Genomic DNA, 14,556 nt, shown 5'->3' on the forward strand with positions numbered 1-14,556 from the left:
GCATCCTACCGATACCGTACAGCTGCACTCGTTCGCCATTTTACCCTCGCCTCTCAGTTACGCGCCGCGTCATCCAACCGTCAGCGTGTTTCACCCGACACGACGGCCGCTTGGCCACTCCCCCCCCCGAGACGCCCGCCTCGTTTGGGCTTTTCGCACAGGGTGAGCGAAGGTCACGCGGGAGGGGAGAGGGCCGGGTACGTGGTCGCCGGGTAACGGCAGGAGCGCACGCGCTCGGTGCGGACGGACCCGCGGGTATCGGGATACGCTCTGTTTTGTACACACCGAGGGCGAAGTGTCGCGTTTCAGAGCGGGGGGGGCGGGACAGTTTCACACGGCCGCCGATAAGGATCTCTGAGCGCGAACGGGGTCAGCGCACTGCGCACCGGTGTGAGCTGAGCGCGGCGTTCAGGGCTCACGTGATTGGCCCGTGGGAGGACTTTTCCAATCACGCCCCCGCCCCCCCCTTCCCTGTTCGGAACGCTTCCCATCCGGTGACAGAGGCAGAGCCGACGCAATATAAAATCCGCGCCGAACAAAAGGAATTTAACGGTGCGGTCTAATTAGCCAGCTCATTAAGGGCCTGCTAATGAAGCCGTTCCCAGGGTACGGGAGCAGAGGATGGAAAATTCGCTAAAGACCGCGTAATCGCATTCGCCCGAGTCCTGAGGGTTCGCCCGCTTTCGCTCAGGAGCGCTGGAATGAGAGGGAAGAGGATAACAATTCCACACCTCCATTTTGCTCCTTTTCTCATGGGGAACCTGGCACATGTACTAACCGCCATGTGACGCCCGTGACAGTGACTGTACACACAGCACCGCTGAACCGGGGGGGGTTTTCTCTTAATTCCCAGACTGTTCAGATAAAACCACCTCCGACACAACTAAAAAATATCACGGGACTTACTCCAAGTTAGGATTTTCTGCGATTTTCCCACACAGCAAATTTACCACCCGCTCCAATACACCTGAAAAACTGAGGAAGTCACTCGAAGGAAGGATTTTCTGAAATCTCCCAGACTGTAAATATAAAACCCCTCCAAAATCTACACAAATATACAGGAACTTACTTAAGGCTCTAACATTGCCCGGTCTCAGATAAATTTAGCCACTTAGAGCAGTAACCACTACATTGAGATTTATTCAGAAAGGTTCTTCTATGAACAAATGACCTTCAAAAAGTCTTTGCACTGTTTACCCAAAACACTCACCCAGCGTGGTGTAATGCTTCCTGCAGAAATTATATTAGTTATAGTATAGCCCTATTTTGGGGGTGGGAGTAACTCTTTCAGGTACAAGCTATTTTTTTTATCCAATAACATAAATGTAAAATAGGTCTCTGCTTGGTGTATTAAAAAGCTAAGGTAAGTTTTCATAAGCAAGTAAATGCTAGAAATTATCCACATCTAGCACTAAAGATATATATGACACATTCTTATAGCTAAGTGAAGAGACATACAGTGGGATTTGATGAAAGCTCATTGGGTAATTGCTTCGTGCCAACAGCATTGTTTCAGCAAGGCAGTGCTTTAGGGAGTCAAGTTTTTATAACGTGCAGGGGACGCACTGCTGTGCAAGGAGGCGCGTCTCCATGGAAGCAGGGCACCTCCCACAAGAGCAGGAGTCATTTTTTTCCCCAACCGTTTTCTGTCATGACAGCATTTATGTACTGTGGATTTACATTTGCAACTTTTAAACTGCGCAAAAAACATAGCCTAGCTAAAAATAAATAAGTAAAACAAATCTGAAATTGTGTCTGCTGGTTACACACTCAGGGCTCTGCCTATGAAGAAACCAATAAGCTAACCACATAAAGTGGCCTGCAACCAAAGTTCAAGGGTAGATCTTACGTATACAGTGTTTGGCAAGTAATCAGCAGAGTGCAATAGTGTGTTGAGAACAAGCAGTGTGAAGAAAATGAACTTCAAACTTCTGAAAGTGGCAAGTCCTGAAATAATTCCCCTTAAACGTTCGTTATAATTAGGCCTACCCACTACATGTACGTCAGTGCTCAAGGGTGAGAAGATTACCAGGGACGTTTGCGGCTCTCCCAGGATCACCATGACCAACGAAGCATTTGGCAAAGAAACACGCGCGCACGCACGCACGCACGCACACACGCACACACACACAACCTGTGTCTCATCATATAGTATAGCAACTCAATGTCGATTCACCAGAATTGGCAAATGCCGAGATAACAGTAATTAAATAAATAAATAAAAAGGATGAGCATGAATGAACATTGGTCACTGTACTGCACTTCAATCTCTCCCTCTGACTCATTCGCTTCCTCAGAGTCTGCGGAAACCACAGCGAATGATCACGAATGCACAAAATATTCCACGTCCTTTTTAAAATCTCGCTCAGGATGGAAGACATCCACCGTCGGCCGGGGCTGGAGAGAAGCGCATGCGGGGGCTGTCCTCTGCCCGGCCCCCTGGCGAGGACACCCACAGCAGGGCCGTGCCCAGAGGGCTGTCTGGCGCCCCCGTCCAGAGAGCGTTAAGATTCAGCCCGTGTGTGCGTGTCGAGGCGCGTCCAGGCCGGGGGAACGCGTTTGAGGAGACCGCCAAACAGGAAGAGCGCGGCAGCTGTGCTCTCCGCGACGGTGGGAGGGGGCTTTAAAGAAGCACAAAGCACAAATCCACCCTTACGCCATCACACCCCAACTCAGAGCAAATAACCAGCGCGACGCGCCAAGCAAAAATGTTTACATTCACACTAAATACACTTACAGAACATACGCTTACACAAACGTGTATGGTGTGAATACTATAATATGAAATGCCCATTATCGATTTTTCTATACTATCATACCAGTGTATGGGGTGAGAAAGGCACAGCCCGTAGGCCAGCCGATATTCAAACCCTGATACAAATCCCCCCATGTGGAGGCCCTATCCCTGGCTGTGACACTTTTAGTGCTGTGATCCTGTCTCCATCGGTAACCCTCTCTGCTTTCCCCTTGTCTGTCTGAAGGAGGACAGCCTGCCCGCTCTCCTGTTAATACATGCATTCATTCATATAGTATGCGCTGTGCTGTATGTTTTTTTGTTGTTACATAGCAGGCTCCATAGTGTCCTGCGAATTATATGCTCTGTTTAGGTAGTCATTAATGTGAGAACGATTTTAAAATACCTCTTTCAGACTCCTGGCATCTACTGCTAGAGAAGAATATGGGGAAGAAAACCACAGGTGGATGCATACCATACAGATTACTCTCTAACTTCAGTTACAGGTAAGCATGACTTCCTGTCCTTTTCATGAACAAAACGGCGTTATTCGACCCGACAGGATACAAATTACGATTGTTACTTAGCAGACGATTTTAGCCAAAGCGACTTAGAGAAGTGCAACTGGCACGGTAAGGAAACGCCACTAGAGCTAGAAACAGGCAAGGGAAGTCATGCAAACGCCACCATGAAAGTGCATGCCCCAGGACCAGTGAGGAAAAGGGAAAGGACCGCTTTTTTATTATGAAACGGAAGCACATCTTATTCTGTAGATGTGTTTATAGACGTTCACAAACAGACGGTGAATCCAGCTTCCGGACTGTCTGGGGGCGGTCGCTCCCCCACACGGTCAGAGAAGAGGCGGGGCAGCGAGGAGCAGCCGCCGATTGGCTGAAGAGAAGGGACAGCCAGCGGGAGAGAGGACGCAGAACAGAGGGGTCCGGCTGAACGCATTCGAGCACAATGTTTTAAAACAAAGTCATGTATTTCAAACGCATAAATCAGGCCGCATGAAGGAAACAGTCATTTCCTTCCCCAAAATGATTCAACATGAGGCACGTGGAATGCTGAAGGACAACGCAGACTGTGGTTATGAGGAATATGACTTATAGTACAAAGAGGCCTACTGTGCTACAGTCAATCTGCAGAAAATAACCATTTGTGTTCACTGCATGGGTGCTAATGCTGACAAAATCTCTTAACTAAATGTCTTTGTACTACACATTTGCAGGCACCACGATACATGCATGTTATGGTACCATGGAAGTGGGAAGGGATCCGGTGGTCTACAGCCAGAACCAGCCACCAGAATTTATTTAACAAGACTTCAGGATCAGAGTTAACTGAACCGCATTAATGGAGGCCAGTTCCTGCTGCAGTTCCATTTCTTCCTTTAATAAATGATCAGAAACCAAATACAATCTAAGAGTGTATAGGTTTCATGAGAAGCACTGGACTTTCCAATATGATTGCAAAAAATGGCACCCCACTTGAATCCACACTCGATCCATCTAGTCCCAGGTCAACATATTATATTTTCATAAATTTTTAAGTACAGGCATCATTTGGGCCTACACATTTCACACGTGTAATAGGCTCCTCTCTGCTGGGAAGAAATCAAGCCATTTAACGAAATATGGAATTGCAAACAAACTGTGAAAGGAAACCCATGTAAAGCTTAACTGTGAGGCGAGGTGGTCACTGTCTGACACCATTTCCCAAATAATGCTAATTTTCCAATCCAGTGGAGAGAGGTGCAGGACGCACCGTTTTCCGGCAGTATACGAGTGTATTTTACACGAGGTGACCTTTGTACTTACATACAGTGTACTGTAGGTCAACAGCTTGTGTTACAAGTACAGAAATGTAGCCTACTATTTACAGGAGCTGAAATAGTTAAAACCACACATCATTTGCACCCTAATAAATACAATTTATAGCCAAATTCTCAAACAAGTGACAAATTTGTTAACACACAGAAATACATCAACAGGCCCATGCTTTACAAATTAATCAGACATGACATCAGCGTAATAATATTTATTTTGAACAAGAAAAGCCTGTACAGAATTATCACCACCCTATATGATAAAGCCCATTGGAAAGCAGGCCGAATTTCCTCCTTAGTGAGGCGAGATTCATTAGATGTTGAAACCGTCCAAGTTGAAAGGCCTCTATACTAGACTTTTCAAGTGAGTCACGTCTGTTGCCCCTTTACTACTATGAGACATGCTGGTGGAGTTTTTCCTCCCAGGGAAAAAACAAAGGTGCGGTCCCGGTCGGCCTTCTGTATCACTCATAGCTGTAACTGAAACCGAACTGTCAGGAAGCCAGATACAGTCAACGTGCGGCTTCAAACAGAGCAGCAGAGAACAGAAACAAATCTCACTGGTGTGAGATTCATTTTAAGCCACAAAAAATATTATTTGGACTGAAAAACTACGAGAGGTTTCCCTTTCCTAAAACACTCTCAGTATAGACACTGCTCTATCTGGGGGTTATTAAATGCTACTTCAATTAAAGTTGGGCACAGATTTTGACACAGCTTCTTCATTTCAGAGTGACTCCAGATTTAATGTGTGCACTCACACTGGAGTCGATCTGACTGATCCCGAAGTTCACAGAAACGCAAGGTCAGACAAAACTCCACAGCTCCACAGCTTTTGACAGAGACAATCCGACAACAGGTAAAACAGGTTCTGTCAGACCAGATTAAATCACTTTACACAATATGCAAAAACCAGCGTGCTCTACTTCTCCCTGAACTTCTGACATTACGAGCCGCAGTGACAAATAAAAGCCACAGAGCCCACCGAAAATAAAACTACCAACCGCCCAGCGAAACCTCAGGTTTAATGTCACTCAGCTATGGCAAAATACCCTTAGCAGAATGAGGAACAAAAAGCACACTATTTATCATCTCCGCAGAGAGGCGGCGTATAAACAAACTACACAACAGAAGAAACGGGGGGCCGGGAGTCCACAACAAAAGCAGGGGCTTTTCTAGCTCAGAGTTTCCCTCTTTGTTTGGCGTTCGCGATCCGCTTCCCTTTTCTTGTTGATCGTTTCACCACGCTCCCTTTGTTCTGGGTAATTTGCATGACTCCAGCCATGTTTCCCCTCGCTGCTTCTGCGGCCCCCGGGAGGGGACGAGCCGGCGGCCCACTCCAGCAAGCACGTCCAGCGCGGAGCAACAAGGCCCGGGCGCTAAACACGTCCCTCGGCGCGGATGACTCTTATCGGCCTCTCCCCAACTCGTACAGACACCCACGGGCAAGTCCAGAGCGTTCCCCATCTGCAGCACAGGAACTTTCAGCATGCAGAGATTTCATGCAAACTAGGACCAGTGTTTGTGTGCAGGATACTGAAGAAGACAAAAAAGCCCTTGTCACATGGTTGAGGGACCCATCCTGAGACTGCATTCTGGTTATTTAATTTCCTCTTCTGCATCCTCATGTGAACTCTGAGATTCAACGTGAAGTTGATTATCCAATGCTCTTAAATTCACAAAGGGATACCTTTTTCCTGCAAGGAGGTTTCATCGATCATGAGGTTGTCATCTGACACAAGTATTATTTACTCTTCGATAAGCCTGTGCGTTCTCACAAACCTGCTGAAGTAACCCGACGGAGTGTGGACTGGTGAGGTCGCGTGAGGTGTCTGTCTCACGGTCAACGGTGACACCAGTTCAATTCACAGTCCAGACCCAAGAAGTTGGCAGGCTGTGGCAGCCAGTCGCAGGTATGAATGTACGGATGTGTTCTGATCATGTCTCAGGTAACCAGGCCATGAATGGAAGCACTCAGCACATAGCACACGGCCCAACTGCCTCACCTTCACCCTGCGCTAAGCGAAATGCCCCAAACAGGCCCAGACCCAAGGCATACTGATCAGAAGATACCAACCTGATGACTGACAGACAAGGCAAATAGCATGGTTGACTAGGCAAATACCATGGTAGTGATTTGAAGAGTCTCTGCTTTTAGAATTGCAGTACACGGTGTTTGATGATAACAGCACCATTTTTACACTCCACTAAAACCGTGTGTTCCATAAAAATCAATAGAGCAAATCCATCGTAAATTATCCAGATCAGATCGGATATAACATTTCTGATAACACAGGCATACTCTTTAAGCAAATCAGTGGTGTGAAAACATTTTTCTAAACTACAGTGATAAGTATTAAAGACAGGGACATATGACTTAAGACTTATTAAAACATAAACATGCGTTAAAACTGCTCCAATCACATTCTCCTGAAATATGTTCAAGTAAACAGTACATAGGCCTAATCCTAATTCAAAGAATCGTGAATTCCTTTGAACCACGACTGGTTTGTGTCCTCAGTGTGCCACAGGTTTCTGTGTGGACACTGTCACACACCGCTAGTGCACTGTGAAAACAGAGGCAGTGCAATACTGTGAATGCCAATTCCTGTCAGGCATACACCTGTGAATCACATTACGCAGCCAAAGATGTCCTTTTAATCTGAAAAAACAGAAACCGCTCCTTGAAGTGTACAGCAACACCAACTTTTGGCCTGTCTCTGCCCACTTCACAATTTTAAAAAAAGGAACAAGGAAAATCTAAAAAGTATTTAAGCCAATCTAAAGAGAAAAAACACTGTCCAGACTGTCACAACTCGACAACAAACCGTAGGCAGCTTGAAATGAGCAGGGTAATTTGTGCAGTTGTATGAGAAGGGTTGAATATGTAATACTTACCCATCAATCAATGAAGAAGGGCAGAGATGTGGTTTTAAATTTTGTGGGTGCACTAAAATCACACTGGCATCGACTGCATAGAGTTTGTGTCTCTGGTTATGAGGTGTGCTTATGGTACCACCAGTCATTTTGGGCCCCATAAAAAGATATCAGATTGGGCCCACCACCATAGAATGAAGTTAGAGGCTACATGATCCTTTTGTGACCCCCCCAGCTTTGGGCCCCTATAATAATTACCACCTTCATGCCCACTCATGGCAGCGCTGTTTGTGAAAGCATCTAAAAATTGTGAGTTGAACTGAATCAGGGGTGACGTCTTTTTTGCCGAATTGATCTTAGGACAGGATTTCACAAGTAGTGAAGGGAGTGGCAACTGCCAATGGAAAAAATGACCATTCAATAAGATAATCTTCCTGCAGGCCATTTCCGGTTGAACTACAGCAAGATGCAGCAAAGAAGACCATAGAAGAGTAAAGATACGATGGAGAAGACATAACCATCAAGTTCCAAACACACTAGACTCAAAATTCCCTTTTCACATTAACAGTTGAAAGACAACTTAAAATAACATTTCAACCAACTGCCAATATAAAGGCAATAACTACAATAAAATAGTCCACTGATCGATCGGAACAGAAAATGAGTATGTAGCTAATCCTTTTCCTTATTTTTATCATCTTGAAAGGATATCTTGTGAACAGTAGTCTACTGACACCAGTGAATATCATGAGCTTAACTAATCACAAACAGTAGTGGAAAAAAGAGTGAGAATTTCTATTAAATTCAAGATGGCATGAAAAACATGCATACTTCTATGGAAGCAATACAATACTATCTATGAAAACCATTTGGAAAGGATGTGGCCATTCTTGCATGTTATTACAGAAAGAGGCTTGAGGCATGCACACATGCATGCACACTGAGAACTGGACAGATTATCCAACAGATCTGGAGATAGATGGTCAATCAGACTAATCCCACCATCCAACATGACTAATCCCACCACCCATATATCTGAGCTCGCCACTGAGACTGCCATTCATCCACTGACCATATGCAGTTCCTCCTCAAACATGTACTCTCCAATCAGAACAGAGAAACCTGCTCCTGGAGCTATGATGACTGGCGAATGACAGCATGAGGGGAAATTCAAATGTAAAATTTTCGAACTGAATTTTTTTTAATGATCTTGAAATGGCAGCATAATATGTTTTAATACATAATGAAAACTTATTTAAACCACCTAGCATTCTGTCTTTTAGGTTAGAAAAAGAAAAGCAAGAATGATATGCTGTGTGCCTTCCAGGTCTCCCGGCAATAACAGAGGCACATTATGTCCTCCCCTACCCCCTCCTGCACCACAGATTCAAACAGACACCGCACTCGTCTCAACAGTCAGGGGTTCAAACTGCTTTAAATAGCGCTCAAGAGTGCAGATTAGTTTCATGAACGCGTCTGGATTTCCTGTTCCTTCACAAGAGTGAATAAATATTCATCAATGTGCATGAGGCCTGCATATTTTGACTTCATCATATAGCCTAATTTAATACCATTTTCCTCATCACTGCTTAATGTTTTTTTTTTTTTCCAAGGAGCTATTTCTGTTATTCCAGTGCATACTGGCCTAATATCGTCCAAATTTTATTTCAAACAATATGCCCCCAATATGATAAATTGACACACTTAAATAAAAATATATTGTGGCATTTTCCACCACAAAAAGAACACTATTTGCTGGAAACCTTCTCTAGTTTATAAGCATCAATTATGCATTTAAAATTCGACAGGCAGTACTTGAGATCAAGCAATAATTGAGCCCAGCTTGCCTCACAAGACTGGGTAAGATTTTCTGAAAAGGATTCTTCATGAGCAAAGAAAACCGAACAGAATGTTAATTGGCCACTGATTTGGAAATGAGAACTTAAACAAGCACATTTTTTATGTAACCAGATTGATTTTCCTGGAATGCGCTACAATAATAATGGCGTGGGGACCTCGGAGTTGCGACATACTTTATATTTTGAACAAATGACGTTCGAAGAAAACAAGTCATTCGAAATGGTTTTGATGCATTGTAATAACTCGAATGTGGAATGCAGCAATTACGATCTAAATTACAGCAAAGCCAAACCATGTGTTCCAAAACACGTATGGATGCACCCAGCAATCTAAGTGATACTGCTACAAATCTCACTGTAACGTGCGTATCACCGTATTGTTACCATAGTATCTAGATTAGAAAGCATAGCCTACGCCATCTCTTAGAAGAAATCCTGGGACCGCTTTACAGAACTGCTACACGTGTTAATACATTTGAAATACACCAGATTCCCTATCGAAACTGGATCTTTTCCACGCCGGTCTAAGACAGGAACGTGTCGAAGCTGAAAACGAGCTACTAGAATTATGGGCAACACCCCTTTAATGGGAATACATGCCGACTGTTCATTGTCTCATATTTTGACGAAATAGCACAATTCTGAAGACAAGACAATATCGTTTTACAATCATACGTCTACTAATCAAATCGTGCGTGGAATTACAGCATTATTCACATTTCATCTATACAAAGGACATAGATAGCTAGTAAAATTCGTAGTAGACCAGCCTATATTTGATGCCCTGAAACACCATCTAGAGCCAAATAGTGCTTGATACTGGTAGGATCTGACAATGGAAGGTAGGCTAGCACATCCTTCAGAAGAGTCCCTTCATGTGTCGACAATCGTATTTTAAACATGCAATACCATGGGAATTTAAAGTGGGTGTTTGCTTTTCTCAAGTCGTAATCGCATTGTTTCATGACATTATACTACACTTGCGCAACTGACTCACCTAACCGACACGGCTAGCAAAGTGGTAACAACAATAACGAAATGGCTTGATAGCTCCTTCTCTGAAACCATCTAAACCAGGACCATCAATACTTTGTAGAAAATGCAGTAAAGTCTAAACACGTGTGGTGGCTTGCACCCCATTAGCAAAATATGTTCGTTAGAAAATTATCTCTAACTAAATCAAAATACAAAGCTAGGCTACTGTCGCCACCCCTTCTACACGAAACTGGGTGTGAATGGCCCTTCGGACGGCGCATGATTTTTTAGAAGAAAATTAACTTGGAAACCACGTAGAACTAACATCCATTAGAGTCATCAAAAATATCTTCTGTGTAAATGAAAAAACACAAGAGACCGGAGCTGTAACGCGTGCAAAAACCATTTTCCTCAAGTCGTCCATTGTTTATCGTTTCTAAGGTAAAGGTGCTCGTATTGTCACCATTCCATTAGCCAGCTAATGCAGCGCTGAAACACCTTGGCTGAAATTATTATCGTGCTTTTAACACCTCGAAGAGCAGGCAAACACCTGGAAGAAAACAAACGTCTCGTGCTTACCCAAAGCTCCGTTCCCCAACTCATTGCTAATTGCCGCTCTCGTGACAAAACTCCACGAATGTCAGCGTATCCTCCGTTTGAAACTCTCAGGCTTCGTTTCCCACCGCCGTCTGCCGTCGTGTCCCTTCCTTGGCGCTGTTGAACTCCAGTTCAATGGGGCTGTCTGTCTCATTCGACGCTCGCAGTGGAAGTTGGGAATTTGGAGGACACAGAGAAACGGGAGGTTCGGGTTCTTAGAAGGAAATTGGGAGTTCAAATCAAACCTCATAAGACATTTTTGTTAACACTTATAAGAGATGACTCCTTGTCAGGAAAAAATACAGAACTATATTTTCCTTTGTTTTACCAAGCACTTTTAATTTACCTACTCGAAGCTATTTTATCATCAAATGTGATAATTGAATAAAAACACAAGGAAATACGTTCGCATTTAATAGTTATAGGCTAGTTTATATATAAGCCAGAAATATTTTGGAAAAACTGAACGTCCAGTTTCTTATTTAGCCTATTTATTTTTACTTTAAGATAACTTGTTTTGCTAAGTAGCAGTTGTGTTATTGTGTTGAACACTTTTTGTTTATCTACAAAAATAACAAAAGGAAATCAACAACCTGTTTTTAAAGATATACAGAACAGTTGGCTTGTGGAGGGCAGTAAAAAAATAAAAATAAAAAAATAAATAAAAACCTTCTCTATCTCCCCTCATATGTTACAATCCTTTGCCACAAAGGATGCTTTTGCTGGGGTGCTATGGCCTTACCATTGCACTCTCATTAATTGCCACTTAAGGTGTTGGTGATTTACAAATCTAGGCCTTTTCTTTGTCTACGAATTGGAAGTTGCTATGGATAAAACCGTCAGTTATAGTGCTTTTCACAGAGACGTTGTCAGAAAGATGCTTTCCCTATACATCAGCTCAGTTCCAAAGTGTGATGCTGGAAGAAACTTTGGGGGAAATGTATTGCATTTATGGAGGGGTTTTCCACCTTTGTCTGATTAATGTGGAAAAGGAGAGGTTAACTCTTTTTAAGGTATGAGGGCTCACTCTGACTAATCAATTAGTCTTTAAGATCAATGTTCAATTTGAGTCAGGAGCAGGATCTGTGATTTTATTTACATAAATGTGTTAAGCATATGTCTTGCTTTATAGATGTTTCTTTAGCCTTGTATTTGAATGTCATCAATACAAATGGATGAAGTACACCATGCACCATCCTTAAGACTGCAGGCTATGAAGAATAAAATTCCCATGTTATATTGTGCTATATTGTGCTATTTTACATAACATTACATAACAATTACATAAAAAGAGGTACGTTTTTTTAATAAAATGAAAGGCAGAGGTTAATCATTAGTCTCCCATTTAGGTTGTTGAACAAGCATATTATTAATTTAATAATCATTAACATAATGGAGGTTTGGCTTTAGATTCTTCATTATCTTCCAGATGATTCGTTTTACTGGCCAGGCATCCACACTTTCACCGGTTAGGAGTCTATTGATTCACCTCAATTTGATCAGTTAAAAATAATGAATCTCTTTTCATGCAGTTTTTGCAATATTGCACAATAAGCATAATATGAACAGAGGCATTTCATTCTTCATGGCATGCATAGCTATTTCTGATATAATGATGTGTAAGGGGTAAATATCCTTCTAAATAAAAAAGCAGCTAATTAAGAAAAATGAACATCTTATCGAAATTATTTGATTGCAATTGCGGTTGGAATGAAAACCGTCCCCAGGACCAAGTTTGGGAATCACTGGAATACACACATGCACACACACATGCACCCACATGCATGCACATACACGTGCACACGCACACACACACACACATACCTCAGAACAGGGTGTAAGAGATCATTTCTTGAGATCTATGGCATACCGTCATAGAGTTTGTAAATCAATGAAGCTACATAACACATCACTGTGTATTTCAAGAATTCAGATAATCAAACCATGAGAATGTTTCCAAGGAAACCATTTTTACCTGCTATATTGAATATATTTTTGCATGTCATTCAAACCCACAAAATAATTAATGAGTGTGAAGACTATTATCATTTATTTTTCTTTCAGAATAATGGAAAATTAAATTTATAACATGGTGCTGTTAAGCTGAGACATGACTGGTGCAACTTTCTGCCTCAAAATGAATAATAATAATAATAATAATAATAATAATAATAATAATAATAATAATAATAACATCCAAAGGAACGCAGGTAAATATTTCCGAGGACAGTAAACATCAGAGTAGGCCTAAACATTAGAACAAATGAATAGAATACCTGATTTTTTTAATTGGTCAATGGCCCCATCTAGCGGTAATGCAAAGTACACAAAGTTTTTGAACACGGCCGGTCAATTAACACACATGACTACGACTATTGGATGGAGAGGATGTTTTCCAAAACGTGCATCAGCGGATAGGCGTAACTTGAGTAGATTCTGTCAAACACTGTCATAGGCAGGCAGACAGCTGATGAACAGAAGGGCACAAACAGACTATGCATTCAAAAGCTGCTGTATAAAAAATACACAATAAAAGGATCTGCAAAGAAATACAAATCACAGCCTTCTCACTTTGGATAGCCCTGATCTAGATAAACTTCAGTGCAGTTGCACTCTACAATTTTAGATTTGTAATTCGGTATTAAAGGTATTTTGATACACTTTGGTTTCACCATGTTGAAATTACAGACTTTTTATTTAAAATAAATGTCCAATATTCAGTTCCCAGGAATCGGTCACACCAATTTATGCTTTCATTTACTGTTCTGTGTGTACTATAGGGCAAATAATTACAATTGAAAGAGGTTACATTTTTTATTTATTCAGTTACAAACTGGCAGGTGAAATCAGCTGGGTCACATTTGCTGTGAGTGTGGAAACCTGAAACAATCTGTGTAAAATGAATGGAGTTATTGACAGCAAATGGCAACAAGCCAAACCTGCATTGTATTAAAGTATGTTTTACCATACAATTATGTTTGAACTTTTTGCACACAATTTCAACTAAATTAATTGATCAAGAGATTGGCTTTGACAAAAACCAGCATACAGTGAGTCCCCAGGAACAGGGTTGAGAAACACTGGTCTAGGGGAGGCAGATGGATGCTACTTTTTTCAAATTTCACTAAACAAAGATCATTAAAATGTATATTGTTTACAATTAAACAACAGGATAAAAGCTCACAGTCCAATCATATGCATAGTGTAATATTAACAAAAAGAAAGGATAAAAATACATTCAACACAAGGGCTAGGGGATTTGGTTTAAATTAGAGTTTTTTTTTTGTTTGTTTTTTTTTTAAACAAATGCAGAGTTTTCCTGGCTTTACTATTGTTGCAATATTTAAAAGTTTCCAAATATGTCATTAGTGCCTCTAAAAATAATATTATGTGTTTTTTTGTCAGAGAATTCGCTGGTGTGTATGTGATACAGATTGGATGCTCCTGGCCCCTTGGTCAGTAATATAGGCTACAGCCACTATGGTTAGAATGATGTTTGGCAATCGTACTCAACACTTTGTTGGGGATTTTTACATTTAAATTAGGAAAATGCTATATCCATAAAATGAAAATGAAAGAAACCCAGATTTTGTATCTTTCTTAATGATTTTGGAAGTTACGTCACCTCTATATTATTTTTTAACTGCTGTAACCTGTGTAAAACATCTGCTGTAGGTTTGAATGAG

General features: G+C 41.9%; 1 protein-coding gene across 2 annotated transcripts in view; it reads right to left on the reverse strand.

Annotated features, from left to right (window-relative positions):
• fnbp1l (formin binding protein 1-like) overlaps positions 1-11,096 on the reverse strand; it is a 47,459-nt gene extending 36,363 nt beyond the window's left edge. Inside the window, exon 1 of one of the 2 annotated variants that reach the window (XM_064333342.1) lies at positions 10,853-11,096. In XM_064333342.1, the coding sequence (XP_064189412.1) occupies positions 10,853-10,876 (24 nt within the window). In that variant the 5' untranslated portion in view covers positions 10,877-11,096. The remainder of the gene's footprint in view (positions 1-10,852) is intronic. The other variant, XM_064333343.1, reaches the window with a different exon arrangement.
• Positions 11,097-14,556: the final 3,460 nt, after the last annotated feature.

Source organism: Anguilla rostrata, chromosome 4, assembly GCF_018555375.3.
Source record: "Anguilla rostrata isolate EN2019 chromosome 4, ASM1855537v3, whole genome shotgun sequence".
Lineage (NCBI taxonomy): Eukaryota > Metazoa > Chordata > Actinopteri > Anguilliformes > Anguillidae > Anguilla > Anguilla rostrata.